The sequence below is a fragment of the Polyodon spathula genome, chromosome 24 (assembly GCF_017654505.1).
Source record: "Polyodon spathula isolate WHYD16114869_AA chromosome 24, ASM1765450v1, whole genome shotgun sequence".
Classification (NCBI taxonomy): Eukaryota; Metazoa; Chordata; class Actinopteri; order Acipenseriformes; family Polyodontidae; genus Polyodon; species Polyodon spathula.
In genome coordinates this window covers 15,320,433-15,341,726 of record NC_054557.1, presented here as the reverse complement: position 1 = coordinate 15,341,726, position 21,294 = coordinate 15,320,433, and the positions used below count along the sequence as shown (strand labels likewise).

At 41.4% G+C, this 21,294-nt stretch overlaps 1 protein-coding gene across 4 annotated transcripts; it reads left to right on the top strand.

Annotated features, from left to right (window-relative positions):
- Nucleotides 1-468: 468 nt before the first annotated feature.
- LOC121299096 (protein GOLM2-like) lies at nt 469-20,538 on the top strand. 4 transcript variants are annotated; one of them, XM_041226632.1, is made up of 10 exons: nt 469-1,719; nt 13,298-13,352; nt 13,784-13,886; nt 14,099-14,189; nt 14,527-14,665; nt 15,265-15,348; nt 15,585-15,842; nt 16,488-16,631; nt 17,208-17,375; nt 19,063-20,538. In XM_041226632.1, the coding sequence occupies exons 1-10, from the start codon at nt 1,393-1,395 to the stop codon at nt 19,137-19,139; spliced, it is 1,446 nt and encodes a 481-aa protein (XP_041082566.1). In that variant the 5' UTR covers nt 469-1,392; the 3' UTR covers nt 19,140-20,538. The 4 variants fall into 4 exon arrangements, with proteins under 4 accessions (XP_041082566.1, XP_041082568.1, XP_041082567.1 ...); XM_041226633.1 differs by having other exon boundaries at nt 470-1,719; nt 17,208-17,294; XM_041226634.1 differs by lacking the exon at nt 15,265-15,348.
- The last annotated feature ends 756 nt before the right edge of the window (nt 20,539-21,294 follow it).

Here is a 21,294-nt window from a genome sequence, read left to right as displayed (position 1 = left end):
GGGTTTAAAGTTAATAAACGTTATGATGTGTTTAATGGAATATATGTGTCAGTTTAAAGGTTATTTCACAACCTCATTTGAGCGAATGATTATACAATGAAATCCCAATCACTCCGACGGTATTGCTCAACTGCTGAGGCTGGCGACTTTCAGGTTCAATTTAAATCCTGTATATTTAAGCAGTGGGTCGGGGATTACAGTTTGTGGGTATCTCTGTGAGTACACTGATTTAATTACTGGCTGCACCACTGCCTCCAGCAACAGTTGCCAAGCTGCCTAAAAACACGTAGACTACGCAACCATGGGACGCAAGAATACGAATGCGGAACTCAAACGCGCCTGCGCCCAAGCGTCTCACTCAAACTTGCGCCTCCAAACTCCGCCTATCATGAATATTTTGTCCAATGAGAAACGTCTCTCTCGTCGGTAGGCGGTCCTTGATTGGCGAACCCCCCTGTCATTTCCTTCTGGTTGACACACAGCAGTGTCAGTTGTGACTCCTGGTGTCAAGCTTTCACTGCAGCAGCTGATTAGAAAACACTGCGAAATTAGAAATAAGAGATCAGACGAGAGCCGTTAAAAATCTTTACTTTGTTATTAGCATTCTCCAGGGGTTGCTTTAAATACGTTAGCCGTTGATTGAGCAGCAGAGGAAGGACTGTCGAGCACAACGAACTCGAGTCTGAATTAAAGACACAGAAAAATGCACCGAGGAGATCGATAGGGTGATTGATCACACTGTGCACATACCGCTCCATATCCGTCATTTCTACACACTTCAGAGTGCAATGCTTAACAAATAAAAGGTGAGCAAGCGAGGTGTTGACGATGAGAATGTTTGTGTTGACACTGTATTGAAAGCACAACAAGACGAAAATCAGCATACGAACTGTTTAAATATAATAGTAATAATAATAATAATAATAATAAGATATAGAGTTTTGTTTTTACTATTTTTCTTTTTAAATCGGAAATCAACGTTTAATCTTACGAGCGTTGGGTGGAACTCTTTTGTTATTACTTTTGGGTTTTTTTTTTTTTTTTTTTTTTTAAATCAATCTCAAAGACTTTATTTTTTTAACTTGCAACACAATAAATCTTCCCGATCTTCGTTTTATTGTGCTGTTACCTGCGGTAATCGCGTGTTGGGATTGTGGTCGCAGCAGTAATAATACTGTGAGAACAGTTTTGATGAAAACCCGATCTCTTTGAATTAGTACTGGCCCGAGCGTTTAGTTATTTACGTTCTCGCAGGCAGAATTAATCTAAAATCAGAAGCGTAGTCCGACTGAAAAAGCTCGAATCACACGTATCTGAATTATAATTAGCGCACCCAGGCAACCTCGCCCAGTTCTGTTTGGATTTCGTGGTTGTTGTCGGTCGGGTTTCCCAATGGTTGGGTTCGGAGCTAACCGGAGGGGGGGTCGCCTGCCTTCCTTCATCCTCGTCGCCCTCCTCGTGGTCATCGCCCTGCTGTCGTTTAATTACTGGAACCTCCTGAACAAGCACTCCCGGGTTCAGGAGGAGCTGGCCGAGGTGCAGGTGCAGGTGACGCGCACGGAAACCGCCCGGGGCCGGCTGGAGAAGCGCAACTCGGAGCTGATGGTGCAGGTGGACACGCATAAGAAGCAGATCGACCAGAAAGACAGCGATTACATTTCCCTGGAGGGAAAGCTGCAGGCGAAAGATGCCCTGGTCAAGAAATGCACGGATGACAAGGTAGACATTAAATTGATCATTTGTGAAACCCTGTTCTGTTTGTACAGAGGGATTGTTGTTTTACATAAAGCCTCCCCGCCACCTCCTTATTTGAAAGACTGACCGCCCTACAAAAATAAATATCTTCAAACTAGCATTTAACGCGATAGATTTGGTCAGCAGGCATGTTCTGTTCAAGACGTTGTTGGAGTGAATAGGGTAGACCCCTTTTTCCAAGCTGAATCTCAGTCTCTCTTTTCCTGCCTGGGTTGCCAGTCCTACTGGTGCTGTATTGACAGAATGACATGGTATGCATTGAACATCATCACCTTTCAATTGCAGATGTCTCCTTCAGTTCTTGTCTATATTTAAAGAGAGACACCCCAGGGAGGGGACCTTGCTCTGTAATGTGTGGGCTGGATGTCAAGGTGCCAAGTTCAGGCAGTCAGACATGTTGGATGCAGTTGAGCGTTGCAGTATTAGTTTTTAAATTCTACTGTAATGGTTCGATTCCAGGTGTTTGCTTTGATTAAAAAAATAGTGTAGTTTCATATTACAACAAGTGACCCAATTTTTTTATTTTTTTTTATTTGGAACAGTGCTAGTGGCAGTGCTACATTACCCACAGTTGAACTCTGCTCATAGTACAGCCACTTTAGTGTAAATAGGTTCCGGTAGTGTAAACAGGTTTTAACTGCTGCAGGTGTAAGCTGTCTCGGGTGTGACGCTGCTGTACTTGAAGACTCGTACTCCAGAGCTGAATCCAGAATCCGTGTTTCTCACACAGCATCTTCAATTATTAAGCACCTCACTTTTTCATTTTCCAAACCTTTCCATTCAATCCAGACCAGCACTGGTGATGATAGTGCTGTCTAATCAGGGACTGCAATAAGACTCCCATTGCAATGGATTCTGAGCCATTCCATTGAGCTTCATGATCCACAGTGTAAAGGTGACAAGCTCAGATGTGTTTTGTTGACCTGCAGTAAAACCTGGAATGGATCAAAGTGCTTTGTATTGGGAGCTAATTGCATCCGTGCACATGCATTCCTTGGGTCTAATAAATCCTTTTTATATTGAGGTTAACACCGTGTGCACGTGTGATTCTTAATTGACATGTTTCAGAAAGTTCTTGCAGTATCTTCACATGTGCATCCTGAGCTGCAACAGAGCCAGTCATTCAATCATAACTTTTTGTTCTTCTTTTTTTTTTTTTTTTTTTTGCCACAGGCAATAGCGGCATGTTTGTGCTAAAGCATGTTTCAAATAGAAAGGAAGCTTATGTCCTTGCAGCCGATAAACTAACTTTTGTGAACTGCAATCAGTCTAGGCACCAAGGTCTTACTTCACATAAAACTAGGAAGATTCTTGTCTAGAATTGTTGGAGTTCTATGTACAGTAGCTATGGTAACCAGAGGATTGGTTAATATGATGATCTGTTTTTTTTATGTTGCATCAGAGTTTGACATGCTTACTGTATAGCTTTAGTTCTTCTGCAGCTACTGTACTGTACCCTACAACAATAAGAGAGCGGCTTGATGAGCAATAACTTTCAAGCCCCAGTTCCATCAGTATGTAATCGTTTTAGATGAAGCATGTGCTCATGAACAATCTGCACGCTGAGAGACAGACCTGCGCACACCTCTTAAAAGATTCTTAGATGTGAAGTTGTAAATTGCTTGCTGGCTGTGGCTAAAGTGCTTTTAGTGCAGCAGGCGACGCCCCTTCTTCAGCTCTTGTGAGGGTTCCCTTTTCACATGCAGTCCAAGAATGGATTCCCTCGGAGTCAACAATTCACAGTGTGCTTGTGAGGATGATTATACACGCGCCTCACCTAGCACTGACACTGCGGCTGAGGACACAGGAGCAGCTACTCCCTGTGACTTTGTATTTAGATCGTTTCTAAGTCATATGTTAATATAAGCAGTCCCAATGCTGTGAGCATTATCAAGGTTACAGTCTGCTGTGTAGGTCTGCTGTATATACTTCCCTTGTTCTGTGCACTGAATTCCCTCAACAGGTGAAAAACAAGTAGCACCTAGTGAATCATTTTCCATTACCTTGGGTAGGGCACTAAGAAAATATGAGCTCTTCCTCAATCATGCATTCATTAGTTTCCATGTAAATGTTTGAAAATGGTAAGTGCTTCCACGTGTGTTACTCTCTGACAGGTTTACGTACTGCGTTTTCTTTAGCGTATCACATGCGTATCGCAGTGTGTGCCATGGAGCAGGGCCTGTGAAACTGTTAGATGGTCAGTTGGTTCTGCAGCTTTCTGGTCAATATAACAGCCACCTACACAGAATGTCACCTTTTGTCTGTTTAAAACCTAATGGCAAGTTTTGCTTTAGTAAAAGGAACATGTTATTCACCTTTTTTTTAAAATGCTATTGTTTGCTTCCCCATGAAGTATTCAATATCCAGTGTTGGAATATACACAGTTTAGCATAGGGGTGATATTCTACCCACATTCAGAAACAAAACCGTTGTAAAACTTCTTACTCTGTGTTATACAACAAGTTGTTTAAAAAAAAAAAAAAAAAAAACAATTATCATCATTGGGTAGTCAATACACTATGTAACACAATTTTTGTTCCTGGGTAGTAAGTGTTATTTCCTAATTGCTTATGCTTCAAAAGTATAGAAAATGGCTATTATTCGCCACAAACTTTGCTTTGGACATTTCAAAATATCACTATTTCCAGTGGGAAAATGGGCAAATGTGTTTCTTTTCGTTCACATAAAGTCAGAAAAAAACAACATATGAATCCAAATTAACATGTATTTATACTAAAGTAATACAAAAATGACTACAAAAGATTTAGAAGCGAGTAGTTTTTCGAGATTTACGATTATACTGTAAATACAGTATAATCATAAATCTCAAAAAACTACTCGCTTCTAAATCTTTACACGGTGTTATCATTTAAGGTACCTTTCTACTTACTGTCCATGATATGAAATTAATGATTGCTTTTAATAATGGTAGATTGTATTTTTCTTCTTTTCATTTTGTCTCTGTGAAGAAGTTGAATCAGTTTGTGTTCAATCACGCTGTACCGGAATCCGCTTGTCTGTTTTGATGGCAATAGCGCCTAGACTTTCTAGTGGGTTGCTTCTCCTGGAAATGAAGAAGCTGACAGGTCCTTTGGCTGCCGCAGTGTTTTCACATTCAGAAGGTGTTCTCTCATCACAAGCTGCCACTTTCATCTCTGCCATTTTACCTCTGCTGGCATTGACAGTGTTTTGAAAGACAGGAGTTTTAAGAAATAATTGAGAATGGGCTGTCAGACACATTGTGTAGAAGAAGCATTTGCTGTCTAGCTGAACTGCAGAAGCATTCTTTTATATTGAGCGTTTCCATAGTCCTGGTTAAAACCTTCTTAATTGCATTTTGAAATCGCATGGTCTGAACAGTGACACTCGCAACACTGCGGGTTACTGTACAAAAGTCGAGGAAGAATAGAAATCGCAGAACAATACAGATCCAATACAATTTCACCTGCTACTGTACGAGTCACGTTAAAGGTTTTTACACCACAGCTACTGTGCTGTAACACAGCATATTGGGCATTCACACAGGTCCCAAACCACAGAGACGGTATTGATACAAGTAAACAGAGCTGCTTGAGCCAGTCCAGGCTTTAATCTAACTGAGCATTGTCACGAACGTGTCTCTACTGCCCACGGCAATAAAAAGAGAAAGAGGCTATTTGTTCATGAGGTGCTGTGATTGAGTTGAGGAGCAGCTCTTCAGTGTTGGGTGCATTCCACAGACAGAATGTTAGCCAGATCTTCCGAGCGGCTTTAAGAAGTGTCAGCAGCATCTAGAGAACAGCGGTGTGCTGCCAGAGAAACTAAACCAGATCCACAGTGGCACTAGGTGACGCTGTCTCTTAGACACTGTGGCTGATCTAGCCTGTGTTACACGTGTGGAAGGCAGGCAGTTGGAGCAGAAGAGCAGCCCCTGAGCTAGGTTAAAAGCACACACAATGAGCAAGCACTTCCCCTGTTCAGTGCAAACAAGGGAGCAGCTCCTGAGCTAGGTTAAAAGCACACACAATGAGCAAGCACTTCCCCTGTTCAGTGCAAACAAGGGAGCAGCTCCTGAGCTAGGTTAAAAGCACACACAATGAGCAAGCACGTTCCCTCTTCAGTGCAAGTAAGGATGTGTCTCACATCGTTCTGGCGTCTCTCACACACGTTTGTTTAAAAGGCGTTGATGTTTACATTGTACTGTGTGCCTCCTGTTAAGGTATGGTAGCTGACACTATTCCAGTTAAGGCATTTGTTTTTCTAGCTGTTTCTACAGTAGCTTATACAGAATGGGGGCAAAACATGTTGACTAAGTTCTCAAAACGATTTAATCTACAAATTGTCATTCGCACATTACTTTTTTTTTTTTTTTAAGTAATATCTCGTCACAACTGTATTAAACCAAAAATAAACAATAATTCATAGGAGGTTTAAATAGTCTGTTATCTTCTGTTTTCCAAAACACATTGTGGTGCCACTGCATTTGAGTTCTTGTTTAAAAGGTATTTGAATTGTCATTTAACAGGGAGGCAGTATTGCTAAAGCATTGTTTCCCCAATGTTCTTGGTGTCGCACAGGTTAACACTTCTCACTGGAAGATGTTATTAAGACAAGCTCAGGTCTGCCAAGCTGTCCTTAAGCCTCCAAGTGTATACGGAGCACAAATCACATGCAGAGCTGACCTTTAAGGATATGGGGGAGGGGGGGAATATACAGATATTTATATGTGTGTGTGTGAGTATTTGTGTGCAAAGAAAAATATAAAGCAAGTTGAACAAGGCTGTGGGACAATGCTAATCAAACAAAAGAACAGTCAGTCTTTGCACAAAGCTTACGTTTGATCTATTTAGGAAAAACACTGTGAAACGTAAATGATCTTGAGTGCTTGACGTTGGATTTATGAGCAGTGTTCTCATCTAGTACTAAAGAGAAATGTGTTTGTCAGAGGTAAGGGTCATGTTAGTTTACAAGTGCTTGGAAATGTGAGTTCTTGAGCAGGGATGGTAATAGAGGTATTGATTAAGCCTCAGATTGATGTCAAAGCCCAGTGGGGGATCTGGGAGCTTGCAATGTAGAAGTTCTATTACTCCACTCCTCTGTCATGTCAACACTTTGGATTTATTTGAATGTTGATCTCTCCTTTTCAAGGCACTAGGTAATGAAAGCGCTCTGCTGTAGGGCTGTGTTTCGGATTCAGCATACAGTTTCTTAGATTCTAATGTTGTGTTTTATGCTCCTAATTTTTCATTGGTGCTGATTTTTGGACAAACACAATCGTTGCCAGATCCAAAAAGACTGGAGAGGGAGGGGTTCGATTGAAACTTTTCATTTGTTTTTCAGTGCAATTGTGTGTCAACTGCCTAGGAGAATTATAATGCTAGTGCACACTGCCTGTTTAATTTAATTTAATTTAATTTGTTTCCTGCTAAATTCAGCCTTGAGAACCGATTGCATGCTGTAATTGTATTCACTGCCACAGAAAATTTAAATTAATAAGCAGCTGCTACTGATGGTGTAGCGAAGAGGTGAAGGAAATTCTCTTTTTGCAATGTGGATCACATCTATTCATGTCCAGGTTGTGAGAAGGCTGGGTTACAGTAGTTGTTTTTGTCGTTTTGAATTCAAATGTAGCCTCTTTATTTCTTTCCTTTTCACTGGAGTTTTTTTTTTTTTTAATGCATTGGGATAAACGACACCACACACCTCCACAATATGAGGAGAAATGCAGTATGGAGCAAACTCAACCAGCACCCAACAGGAATGGGGTTGTAAGAAAAGTGAGGCTGGTAGGGTCAGCACTGAGACCTAGGAAGGGCTGCACAGTTTGGATCGCATATTAAAAGAAAATGTGAACCTCGAACTGGAACTGGCCTGACATTTCAGTTTTAAGTTCTTGATGAAGTTCTTGATCTGCAGGGATTAGCCTTTGGGACGTCTGGTGCTGCTGGAAAGGGACGATGGCTACCTGGCCATTAGCCACATACGGTGTCAACAGTGATCAGCACAGACACTAATAAGCACAGCATTCATTTTGCAGACCGGTAACACCTGTGCCTCTTTGTATTTGTTTTTATTTTGTTAGATATAAATGAGGTTGTCGCCAGTGGTTTTTACCCCAGTTTTCTACTCAATTTGGAACACCCAATTTGTTATTTTTATCCCGGTTCACCTCTGCATCCCCCTGGCGAGGCTGAAATACACGTCCTCTGAAACGTGTTCTTTGCTAATCCGTAATTTTTTGCACTGCGGTTTTACAGGCAGGCCACCGAACCTATAGTGCCGGAGGACAACACAGGTCTGAATGGTTCCACTGTAGACCCTCAGGCTCCCTATCAGCCAGAGGGGTCACTGGTGCGCGGTGAACCATGGATTGCCCTGCCGACCTAAGCCCTGCCTACCGGGGCAGCACCAATCGGGAGAGCCATATTCCTTATATTTAAAGTATTTAAAGTTTAGTAGGTCCACACCTCACTGATCTGCTGAAGCACAATGCATTTGACTGGTCAAGTGTATGTTTCTTCAAAGTACAGTAACTGATTAAATCTTTCAGTTTGATGTGACCTTTAATGGTGAAAACAGTAGCTTCCCCCAGTCTGAGTTTATTCTCTCAGCTAGTGTACTGTATGTGCTGGTATTCTAACCAGCTCCATGGTGTGAGTTTTAATCTGATTGGAAGCAACTGCACTTTGATTACCTGCATGTTTCTGTTTTGTATTAGAAATTCCTGTATTGAATAATGCAAAGCTCATAGGAATCCTGAGCACTCGTTTCCCCGGCGATTAGAATTACAATGACGGACGGAGTGTGCAGAATCACCACCTCTTCTGCTAGTTGTTGATTGTTTTAAAGACTGAGTGATCAGACGTTTAAGGAAAATGGCAGCATTGTTGTGTTTTCTCTTAGGGATTAGGATCGTTATCACTTTTGACTGACGATCACATCAGTACTGGCTGTACTTTCCGGTTAAAAGCTTTAATCAGTCATCCGTAACCTGCAAAGCTCCTTCCCAGTTGGGATGAGAACAAGCCGAGCTGCAGTGCAGTCTCTGGTGGGTACGGTATTGCTCTGTTGTCTCACGTGGAGCTGGCTCTCTTGTTGTTACTGTTTGCATTATTGTTATTGTGTCTCACAGGATCGGTTCTGTCCTGCTCCTCCTGTAGGTGATGACATTCTCTGTTGGATTCAGATGAATCTTCCGGAGCAACTATAGCAAACAGAGGTCTTTTATGTCTATTCCATTAATAAGTTTGAAGATTTGAACATAATCCAGGGATAGGATGCATTGTAAATTCAGGTGCTTTTAATTGCACCCACATTTTGTGTGTTTTGTTTATTTATGATCTACTTTTAGGGTTTGTTTTTTGAGTTGGTATGCGTAATGCATTTTTGTTAAGTGCTCAAAACGTTCCAGTGAGGCTGTGCGCTATGCCCTCTGTTTGTTTCTCATATATAATCTAGCTATGTATCAGGATGTTCTGTCTGTACCGCATGATGAAGCTGGCCCTAGAAAACATGTAGCTCTGTCACTGTGATTTATTATGAAGCTCCCATCCATCGTACTGTAATTAGCTAATCTAGCAGCAGAACACACTATCAGTCTAAAATATTATGCATTCACGTTGAAGGCCACCTTTCTCGTTCCACAAGTGAACTTGCTTTTCTCTCCCAGTCAAGGTGTTGGAAAACAGGAAAAGGTTAATGGAGTCCTGGGTTAACTGTTCTGTGCAGAGCATTCCTCATTGTTGATGATGGCTTGCTGAACCAGACCCGAGCGATTTCTCAGTGCAACACTACGAACGGTAGTCTGTAATTTTCCAGAAACTATCCCTGAAAGCCTGGGTCCGTATGTAATTTATACTGATGAAAATCATCTGGACTGCAGGATCAGTATCTAATTCGGTGTTTCACAGTGAGGCATGGTAACATGAAAGTGTTTCTTTCCCGTTTCAAGAATGTTTCGATTGTGATCTGTGCTGTGAATGCAGTCAACTTGAGCTTTAATCATAGTTTCCAATAACACTGAAGACATCCAGAGTCTGCAGCAATTGTTTGATGCCTCGTCGTTTTAAATTGAATTTGAATTACAAGCAGTAAGATTCAGGCAGTGCTCGAATGGGAATGTAATTCTGAATGATTAAAAAAAAAAAAAAAAAAAAAAAAAAAAGCCTGCGGGGTACAGTTCAGTGAAAAATGACTTTCTTTTCATAAACTTTAATACTAAGTACGGTTTGTATTTTTCCTTTAAGATCGGTTCTGAACTTTTTATTGAGCAGTGCACCTCATGGATGTAAATAAGGAGGTTATAATAGAAGCCCTGGTGTTAGTGCAGAGAGGGGAAGTTGACAATGTTGTCTTAATTGTAGAGCTTCCATCTAATGGATGTGTGACATTTAATGGATCATAACGCTTTCATTGAGGGCTGCAAACTGATTTCTCAAAGCATTCATCTACTCTTACAGAGGACTGGCTGTTTAAGGGCAGCACTCCGATTTGACCTTCAAAACGAGAGGTTTAAAGAAAAAAGGAGGTAAAGACAAGGAAACGATTGTGTTCCAAATTTTGAAAGAATGGAAAAACAAAATGAAGTGAATGCCGTACACCCATTACTGTAGACTGACGATTCTGCACTGACTGAACTAATTCACATTTCATTAGGAAACTGTGTTCTAAAATACAAACAAGTAGTGAAATGGAATATTATACAGACCGTCGAATCGGGTCACAGAAGGGTAGGCTTACAAGTAAATTAATGGAAGAATTACAATTGTATTATTTATTTGAATTTCAAATTGTTTAATCAGGGTGTAAACTAACATTTTATTTTCACCTGCTACTGTGAAAAGTGGCATTGAGTACTCTGTGATTTTGATTAAGTATGATTCTGCCGTCTCAAGCAGTGCTGCTGAGGACAGGAGTCATTATTGTGCAAGGCTATGAACGGATTCACACACCATCATTAAACTGGCTTTCAAGACCACCACCACCGGCACCACCCTGTCCTGTCAGCATGGCACCCATCCTGCACACACTGGGGATTGCTATTACTTTCTGTCTCTGCAGTAATAATGCTACTGCTGTAGTTGCTAGCAGCTTTTTCCTCGGGTCTTTCATGTAAATCCCTTCCCTGTGATGTTCTGATGGGAGGGAGGAGCATTAGTGTGTCATTGCTAATGCACCTGTCTCAAAGGTCTTCGTCTAGGTGGTACAAGGGAGTAGGTGCACTGTAATGATGCCGTGCTACAATAGAAGAATCATTGTTTTATAGCCTGAGCTTCACCTTCAAAATGCGCTGTTTTGTTTTCCCATAAAAAGCAGTTTTTTTTTTTTTTTTTTTTTTTTTTTTTACTGTATCTCCTTTATGAGTGTTGTGTTTTATAACCTGTTACAGGTCCTTTTTTTCGAGGTTGTGAGTCGTACTGCGAACCTGCCTGGCATGCTAAACACAAAGGACTCATTACGTTTGCAACCCCATCCCACTACCCCCTACTGTAGCTTGCGAGGTAGAAAAACACAGAGCCACAGTGCTAGGGCTAATGTGAGGCAATGCAATAGAGAAAAAGGATTTCAGATGGGTAGGGCAGGTCTGTCTCCAAGCCAGGTCACACTGCTGGAGGACTTTAAATTGTTCCTGTAAAAGTACTGTATGCTGGGAGGCTGAATGTAAGCAGTGCGAGAGCTCTGTCATATTTCATAGCGCTCTTCCTGTGGCCGTAGTACTGTAGGTTAGTCATTCAGTTTCTCTTGGCTCCCATCTGTAGGTCAGAGTGTGCTGTGTGCAGTCTGCTACACATCGAGACATTAAATACATCCAGCAGCGAATTGGGGCATAAATCGTTTCGGAAGCTGCTCGTTTATCTTATTGATTGAATTTTCTGTTCCGCTTTTATTAGTGGCGTTTGCACAAGAGACACAGAAAAGAAACAGAACTGTGTTGGGTGTTAGTGAGCTGCGAATGTTGCTGCATGGAAAGCTGCTGTCTAATGCAGTAGTGTAGTTGAGCTGCTTAGCAGCAGTGTGGTTGATACACATCTGGGTCCTTTTGCTCATTCTGTTGCTCATCCGTCATAAAAATGACTGTACAAAGCAATATTAATTAAAAAGGTATATAATACTGAATCTGACAATTTTATTATGTCCCCATTCCTAATTAACCCCAAATCTGATCTTTCTGCATCTGTTTGCAAAATGTGCCCATCTTTTAAAGGTCAGGCTGCTTGGTCTTGATGATAAGTAATGACCCTTCTGTCCACTTCAGTTGGAGTGTAACACACAGGTTCTCAGTTGAAGTGGACAGAATGTCTTCCACTAAGAACCTGTGTGTTATACACTCCCATTGAAGACATACTGTCCTTACCCCTGTTCCCAGTATAGGTTGCTAAGAAACAATCAAATGCAATGGCTGGGCTAGCAGGTGGTAAGATGCACATTCTGTTTTTAGCAACACTGTCTGCTTTCGCTGTCTTTCATTGTCCTTCTCTTCCTCAATGTGTGATACTGTTTCTGACGCATGCTTTTCAGCCTAATAATAGATACATTGTAGTCCTCACGACCAACTTGGACTGATATTTCTGTTTTATATATATAAAAGGGGTAGATGCAGCAGGAGACCAGGAGCACAATCAGCGGCCAGGAGAAGGCGTCGTTCCACACGTCCAGCGTGTACAACAGGGCCAGCAGATTCCACAGGAAGTACCTGGCAGAAGAAATTATAGCTTTGTGAATAGAGCCCATTGTGCTAACATATAAAGTTGAAGTGGAGATAATAATGTGTGTCTGCTATAAAAGTGCTACACCATGTGAGACACTGCACTTTAGTGTGGTCAGGTTTCATTGTTTTCAGAGTCTGTATGAAAAGACATGTGAACCCAAACTTCATTGCATATACTTCCTCTACATCTGGATAAGGAGTTCAGCATATCACAGTCAAAATTGCAATCGCTGTCTGACAGCTGACTGTATTGTGCAATGCTTTGCATATCGTTATCCAGATTCTGGATGCAGCTTTGTGTTCTGGTTAGGTCAGTTAGTGACTTGCCAACTCTGGTGTGCTGGAGAGACGGGGGTTTACCTGTGTGCTGTGCTGGAGAGACGGGGTTTACCTGTATTTTGTGCTGGAGAAACAGGGTTTACCTGTGTGGTGTGCTGGAGAGACCCGGTTTACCTGTATCTGTTAGCTGGTACTGTACATTCTGCTCGCTGTCAGTACTGTAACCTTGAGCATCGTAGTGTGTAAGCTGCAGGCAGGGAGGAGTACTTGTCATTCCCTTGCTGTTTCAAGCTGTGCTCCTGGTTGTTGGAATATTTCATTTGCTTCTGCTCCTGTCTGCCATGGTCACATTGTAAAATTAATTTAGCCAGTGCCTTCCAATTTGAATCCCTTTCGCATCTAATTCCTTTGGAACTTGTTTAAGATTTGTGGATCTTTACAAAATATAGGTGGTGTGCAGCAGTACTGTAAAGCATGCCTCTGTATAACAGGAAGGTGCATCAAAGTGTGAAGATCTGAATTAAGCAGCACTTTATTTTTTTAATAGCCTGTTTTTGTGTTTTTTTTTTTTCTCAGATGAAGCTACTGAATGATGCTTCTGACCAGCAGGCTGAGACTCGTCATTTCCAAGGTAAGAGACTCCTCATACCCCTGGTATTCACAGTGTAGAGTTCAGAAGCACTTGGTACAATTTATATACATATAAGCTATGACCAAATATAAGGGAAGGCTGTTCCATTTACTGGAGATGTGCAAAAAGTTTTTCCGCTTTTGAGATAGTGGTGTTTACTTTTGAATCAAATAGATTTCTAACCTAGGCCTCCACCTGGTGGCTAAATGGCATAGTTGCGCTGTGGTTTGTAAGAAGGGGCTTCCTTCCAGTGTTTCTCTTTTAAAGGAACACTGGTGCGTCCTCCCTCCATCCCCATGACCAGTCAATCCCATCATTGGAATGAGTGAGCAGATAAAGACAAGGTGCTGGGATTGAAATCCGTATTCCTCTCAAAAAGGGATTGAAAACGAGAAGAAAAAAAATAAGTGCTTTTGTTTGTGTGCTTCCAGAGCAGCTGACTGAACTGCGTCAGGAGTTTGTGAAACAGGAGGACCAGATCAATGAGTACAGGAGGAACAGCTCCTCCCTGGAGAAGAAGATGGCGTACGAGAGGTAAGTGCACTCGCCACAATCGGAGCTTATATATCAGAGGTCCTGAGCCTCTGAAAAAGGTTTTAGGTTAACAATCCTGTATACAGCTGGATGATTTTCACTGTTCCTGTACAATTGTAGGTGCTGCAGCCAATTCCTGAACAAGTTTCTGTGGCTCAGCCTTTGTACATTTTGGACACTTTGCAGTGTTGTGTCTCTATTTGTAATTTCAGTCTAAAGTGTGGCCAGCAGATAGCAGAGCTGAAAGAGCAGTATGAGGAGACCATTAAGAAACTCACCCAGGAAGTTGCTGAGCTGAAACAGGTAGAGTGTTGTGGTTGCAGCTCTTGAAAACTGCCTCTCCCAGCTACAGACTGCAAAGATTCCCATGTATGGTTTAGCTGCATTTTTTAATCATGAGTTTTGTACAACTCAGAAACCCCCTTACTGATTGGAGGAACCACCACATTTCAAAGGTTTTAATGGGTGCGTTGCTGCAAAAATTTCCACTGGCCAACTATTCATTTCTGCACAGCTGTAATTTGGTTCATGGCCATACATGATTAAAACTTGACACAGGGTAAGCTAAGTTGTAAGGGGTTCAAATGTGTGTGAACTGTTCCGCCACTGTGCTGATTTTATTTATTTATTTGTTCTGCAGCTGAAATTCATTGAAAGTGATGTAAAAGAAGATAAATCTGCAGTTAACAATGCTGGCAATGTGAAACCTGCAGGAAAGGAAACAGACTTGGAAAAACAAGACAGCACCCACAAACTGGACAGTAAGGAAGGAAAAGATGGTGAGGGAATGTTTTAATATATATTATGTCTTTAAATGTGAACATGGCAGAGATTGTTCCATTAAGATGATGCCAGTAATGTTCTATAGCACTGGTTATAATCCTTTCAGGGATGTTTTGTTTTCTCATGACTGTGTAGCAGCTCATGCACATCTGTAGTTTATCCTTTGATAAGATTCTATTTATTTAATTATCTGTTTGGATTCTCAATGTGCTCAACTCGATGAACTCCAGTATAGATTTGGCTGGAGACAGAGTGAATGCAAGAGTCCATTTGTATCTGTACAACAGCGTCCCCTGCTGCACTGGCTCTACCGATCATCCTTTTACAGCGTCTGATATTAATTGAATGGGGGCTTGTGTCTATACTGAGTGTAATGAGAATATATGTCACTTGAGAACTGATGATATGGTGTAAATAGCTTTTATAGATTTGCTAGAATTTATTGTATATATTTAGTTTTTGGTTTTCTTTTGTTGTCCACACACTAACACACTAAATCAGATTATCAATAAGCTAGCACATTCCCAGAACACACGCACACACCGTATTTAATGAGTATGACCTGCTGATGGAACTGTACTCCTCCTCTCTCCAGGTGATTTGGTGAAGCCCGGGGGAGATGCTGGCATGCCAGGGATAGAGGACAATGAAGTTGGGAAAGTTGAGGATACACTTTTCAGTTAGTAACTTTTACAATGCAATACAAATACATTTTATATAGTGCCCTTCACACCCTGGCACCCCCGAGCGATGTACAAAATTAAAAACAAAACAAGGGAGCTCACGTGTACAGTACACTCCAGCTACAACCCGTTGTATAGAAGCACATTCATTTAGCCCTAATGCATCGCCACAGGGTAGTGTAGTACTAGTTTAAAACAGGTTGATTGGTTGTATTTATTTCTTTGTCTACAGACCTGAAGAAACCTGCTGATACCCTCATTAAAAAGGACACCGGCCCCCCCTCGATGGCAGTCAGATCGCTGGGGGGGGTTCGGAAGATCCCTCTCGCACTCGCTCAGGAAGACAACCCAGCTGAGCAGCTCGAACCAAACCAGGTGCATCGCGATGCAGGCAGACCCAACCTGCTGCAACTGCAGAACCAGCAGAACCCCATCCCTGGGAACGAGAAGGTCAACGAGGAGCTGGGAGAGCAACCCAAACAACGGGAAGGTACGAAACCGCTGGGCTGGGCTGCGCTGCCTCCATCTGTTTAACAGGGATGAAAGGAATTAGAATTCTATAGCTTGCCTTTTGAAATATGTTAATAAGTGAATGCTGTCTTCTGGAGTTAGCGTTGATGTGAGATGTATTGTATTGTATTGCATTATAAGAATTGGCAAGGGCAGACGGCCAGTATTTCACTCTCTGGGATAGAATGCTGCCTGAATAATATGGATTATTAAACATTAGCATCATTTTATCCTATTTCTTATATATATATATATAATTATTCAAGACCTATAATCAGGAATTTTGTACAGGATTGAATGTATTCTATAGGGAATGAGGAATTATTTAACTGCAAAAGCTGTTCTGATTCCATTGGCAATCCGAATACAGAGATCTCTGCTGTGTTATTTCTTGGGCTTTATTTTCAGAGTCAAAATGAGGTGGTGTTTTGTGCTTGTAGGTAGGAGATGAGATCCACAAGCAGGTATTCAAATATCTCCTCAGAATAACTATTAAACAGCTTGGACTTGGTAAATGACTCTGCCAATAACAGAGCCAATGTGCTATTTCTTAATTTGAACTGTGTTTAGACACGATTCTGAGAGCTCTGCTGTGTTTTAATTCGAATGGTCTTCTAACCTGCAGCACCTGACAGCAATATGATGCCCGAGCAGCAGCTTCCCAAGAACATCGCCCCACAGCTGCCACTGAACCAAGCCCAGGTGCTGCCCAACCCCATTGAACACGTCCAACAGCCTGCTGCAGGAGAGCACCACAAGCACAGGCAAAGTAAGAGCAGCTTCCTTTCACCACAACCTTGAGGATGGTGACAGTGAAAGGGAAAAGAAGCACCTCCTGGTGCCGAAGATCATGCGTCACGTGCTTTGTTATTTATTTAGACAAGGAGCTTTACAGGACAAAAGGAGACTTGCACCAGTGTGTTCCAGCAGCCCGACCAGTTACTTTTTTTTATATCGGCATGAAAAACATGTGCTTTATTTTTTCACTTATAGCGGCACGCAGTGGCTTTTGGTGTTTGTTTTGCATTAGAAACTGCATTTTGAAAAGCTTGCCAATGCTTTAAATTAAGCCCAAAAGCTTGTCCCTTTTGCTTGTTGCTTTAATCTTCCACCTGTTGGCGCTTTTAACAGTTTCCCATCTTCATCTTTAACCAACTTCTGAGTAATCTAACCCATGACTTTACAAACCCTATGAGATCTATCTGCTGTGGTGCTAAAGATACTGAACACTCTATTCAGTGGTGTTGGCTTCATAGAGGAGTCCTCTCTGCAGTGATCAGGGTGACTTTCCTATCTCTGCCTTTCCTTTCCTCTGTTCCTGACGGGGACTTCTCTGCCTTCACAGGCCGGTTCTTTGACGAGAACGAGTCCCCTGTAGACCCGCAGCATGGCTCTAAGCTTGCAGATTATAATGGGGATGATGGTAACGTGGGTGAGTATGAGGCAGACAAGCAGGCTGAGCTGGCTTACAATGAGGAAGAGGATGGTGATGGTGGGGAAGAAGACGTCCAAGGTGAGCTTGGGCCTTGTCTCCATGCCACTGAGTCTGACTCAATCCACCGTTGAGTTATCTGCCCCTCAATCCTCTCCATGCTGCTAACTTCAAAATGCAAACTTTTTTATTTTATTTTATTTTTTAAAGATCTGTTTTGTTTTTATTTTCGGTCAGTACTTGCAGTAGGTACTCGTTGAATTGTAATGCCACAGGACTCTCCTTGTTCCTGTGTTTCCGACCAGCATGTTTAAAAACAGCTTTTACATTTTCTTCTTTTTTGTGTGTGTGTGTGTTATGTAGGTCACGTATTATGAATCACATTTAAGTCAGCTCAAAATCTGTAGCATTCAACTTATATATATTTATATGGGAGCTTCAGAATTGTGTCCCTGCCTTGTACATTCAACAGAGTACAAGGCAGGTTGAGCTTTAATAATAATCCATGGAGTTCCTCTGTGCCGAGTACATGGAATACATTGCAGATAACTCGGGTGGATCTGTTGCCCCTTGTCTGCATGCTTCCATCCAGCTGTGTGCGCGCGTGCGTTTGTTGCTGGCCTCGCTGCCCGCTGAGACTGCCTGCATTGAGTTCGCGTTGTGATGTGTCCCTGTGTGTGTTTTTATACCTGCCTGTTCATATCTGTCGTCTCATAGCTGCTGCTGTGTTCTAGAATATGTGTAATGTGTAATGTGTAGTCTAGTCTTATGTGTAACGTGCATGCTGTGTTGTTTTAAATATGGCATTAAGCCAGCATCCTTTAAACTACTTTGAGTGAAAAACAAACTTGTTATGTAGTAACTAAACTCTGACCCCCTGCGGAGTTCAGTGCTGACACGCAGTTCTGCATTTTATTATTGATAACGTTTCCACTGAACTGGTCTGGTCATGTGTTTTTTATATATCATTGCGTGAACACTTGTCTGAGGTAAAATGTTTTATATACAGTTATACTGTTCTAATAAGTGGATGAATGCCAATTTGCTTTTTTGTTTTACGGTACTGGCTCTTTCATTGTGTTGGGTGCATCAACTACTATTAACTACAGCACTTAATTCTGTGTGAATGCATTTGTATCCTACATTACTGTAGAGTTTTACACGTAGTTCAGCAACAGTCCCAGCATGACTGAATGAGTACTGTGTTTAGATGACAACACTTCTGTCGTATTCTGCGCTGGGACATGCGTTTGGGGCTTTGTATGTGTTGGGATGGGGTTTGTTGTCATGCCTCCAACTACTAGTAACTTCAACAGTTGCCTGGATCAGTTCCTTCGTGATGAATCTTAAGCTGAGGGAACACGAAGCTACTTTGTGGCTTGAAACTTGCTTTCAGCAGAATAGGTTTCAGGCCAATGCATGGCACACCAGCTGCCTCAAAGCTGCCTCAAACTAGGTTGCCTGGTCTCCTGGAACCAGGTCTCAAGCCACTGTGCCTGACAGAGTGGCTTTGTGTTCCCTTGGCTTTAGGGATTGAGCAAGGTGACAAGTGCCTGCTACTTGTATGGTTGTGTTTCAAGGATTAAACCTGGAAGAAGCTGTGGTGGAGTAGTTGGTGTATCTCTGATTTTAATGGAGGAGTCTCCTGGCTGAATATAAACCCTTGCAGCAATCTTGATACTTGGTTTGTAATTGGTTCCATTTTAAATCATTTGTAACTTTCTTTTTTTTTTTTTTTAAATGATATCTCTTGTTTTTTTTTTTCTAGATGATGATGAAAGAGATGCTCAGGGGGCAAATCCTATGGAATATGGAAAGCGACACCCAGCGAATGACATCTTATAAACCTGGGACTGGAAAATTACTTGCAAAATAGAAAGAGATGGAAAAAAAAATGTGATCCTTACCTGGCCTTTATTTCACTGGTGCTTTAGGTCTCAACTTTAGGAGAATGTGAGTTCATGTTGCTTTGAAATGGAGCAGTGGCTGGCAGCGTAGATTCCCGTTTTTCTTTTTTAAAGGTCAGCATAGGCTGTACTGTCGGTGGTGGTCAATGAAGAAATTGTGTAGGACCTGACACTTCCTCTGTATATTCTTGAATATTCTGTACTTTTTTGGGTTTATGATTAAAAGCCTGTGTTCAGTGATTATACTGTACAAAAGTATATAGTATACATTTAAATGTAAATTATTTCTGATTTTGAGATGTTTTCTTTAACAAAATCAACAGGAGGAAAAAAAAAAAAAAAAACAGAATTTAGTAAGAATGTATCCAGTTTGTGTTCATGCGAATGTTTTTCTAAAAACAAAATTGTAGAATTATTTGTAATGCTTAATTTTTACAGGACATTTTTCTGCATTTTGTCTGTCAGTTTGCTGGTTAAGGAACTTGTATTCTCTTAGATTAATGGGCTGTTTTCTAAGAGCATGCTTGTGCACTGTCTTCACAAAGTGGGGGGGGGGGGATGGAACCTGGCATTTGGATCTTATCCCACGGTGTAGACATACAGGAGAGACGTCAAGAGGAGGATGGCTTTATTGTGCTTTTCTTTTTCTGTACGATGCCACAGTATCCATTTCAAGACGCTTGCTGAACAGAGCAAGAAAATTAACATGTTTTCTCAAACTGCAAAAAGAAAAAAAAATTCTCAAAACTCTTCCTTTTGCCCATATCACAGTTGTTCTGAAGCTCCGCTCACACATGGTGCTTTTACCCATGATGAGCACATCTGAAGACAGACAGCAAGGAACTCTAAGTACACAGCTGATGGCTGAGTCCAAGACTGAGGTCAGTTTCCTGTTTGAGACAACAACATGTTTTGTCTGGACATTTTGGGCCATGATTGTGGTGCGCATTTTCCCTGAGCAAGGATGCTGTAGCATGCGATGATATGAATCTGTAAATCCATCTGCTAGGTGAGCTCTTACAAATACAGCAATATTAGTAAATTAGAATTAGAACTTCTAATGTGAACCTCACACCTCCGACACCAGCGTTGAGTTTAATAAAGCTGTTTATTGTAAGGGATAGCTCATTGTAGAGAGCTGGCTGCTGCACATGGGTTTGCACAGTCTGCCGAGTCTTCTTCTCCAGATATCTGTAGCTTTCCCAGACATATAGAAGAATTTTAGGTCTGATTTAAAGCTGTCCCAACATTACTGACACTAAAGATACTGCATGAATTGATTGATGTTCCTGAGCTGTTTGCAAGATTTTTTGAATAAAGGTGATCCCCCCCCCCCCAATGGAAGTGGTTGTGTGTGTGTTTTTTTTTTCTTCCCCAGTTTCAAGGCAAGATGGGAAACAGCACTTTTTAATGTAGTTATGTGTGACTAGCTCCATTTCGAACAATTAAAAGTGGTTGATTGTAACAGCAGGGGTAGATGAAGTCAGGATGCCTGCTGTAGTGTATAGACGTAGCGGCTCAACCAATAACAAATTGAAACAAAATATCTGAAGCAATTTAATAGTATAAGATAATATACTGGTAATAGTGTTTTTTTTTTTTTTCTTTAGGAAGCACAAATCGTTATGTTTGTGTTTGGTCTGTACCATCAACACTCCTTAAACCTGTAGCCTAGTACAGAATTTAGAATTTTCTAAAACATGATGTACACAACAGGGAGGTGGGCAAGGGTGTTATTTCAATACAACATCTTTAAGCTCTTTATTAGATAAGTTGGGGGGTTTGGAACACTCGTCCCTGATCCAGCCAGCTGTATCATTCATAATACATCACCATGGCAACGGCGCTGCATGTTTGCAAGTGCATTCCCAGAACTGCGTTTGTTTCTGCCGCTGGGAGCGCACGCCAAGCAGCAGCACTCTGTGGACCCTCAGGATGAAAAGAAGCGTTATTCTTTCCTGGAATATTGGCGTGTGTTTTGCACAAAGCAGGCAGGTTTAACATGAGGAATTTAAACACACACACACACACACACACATATATATATATATATATATATATATATATATATATATATATATATATATATATAT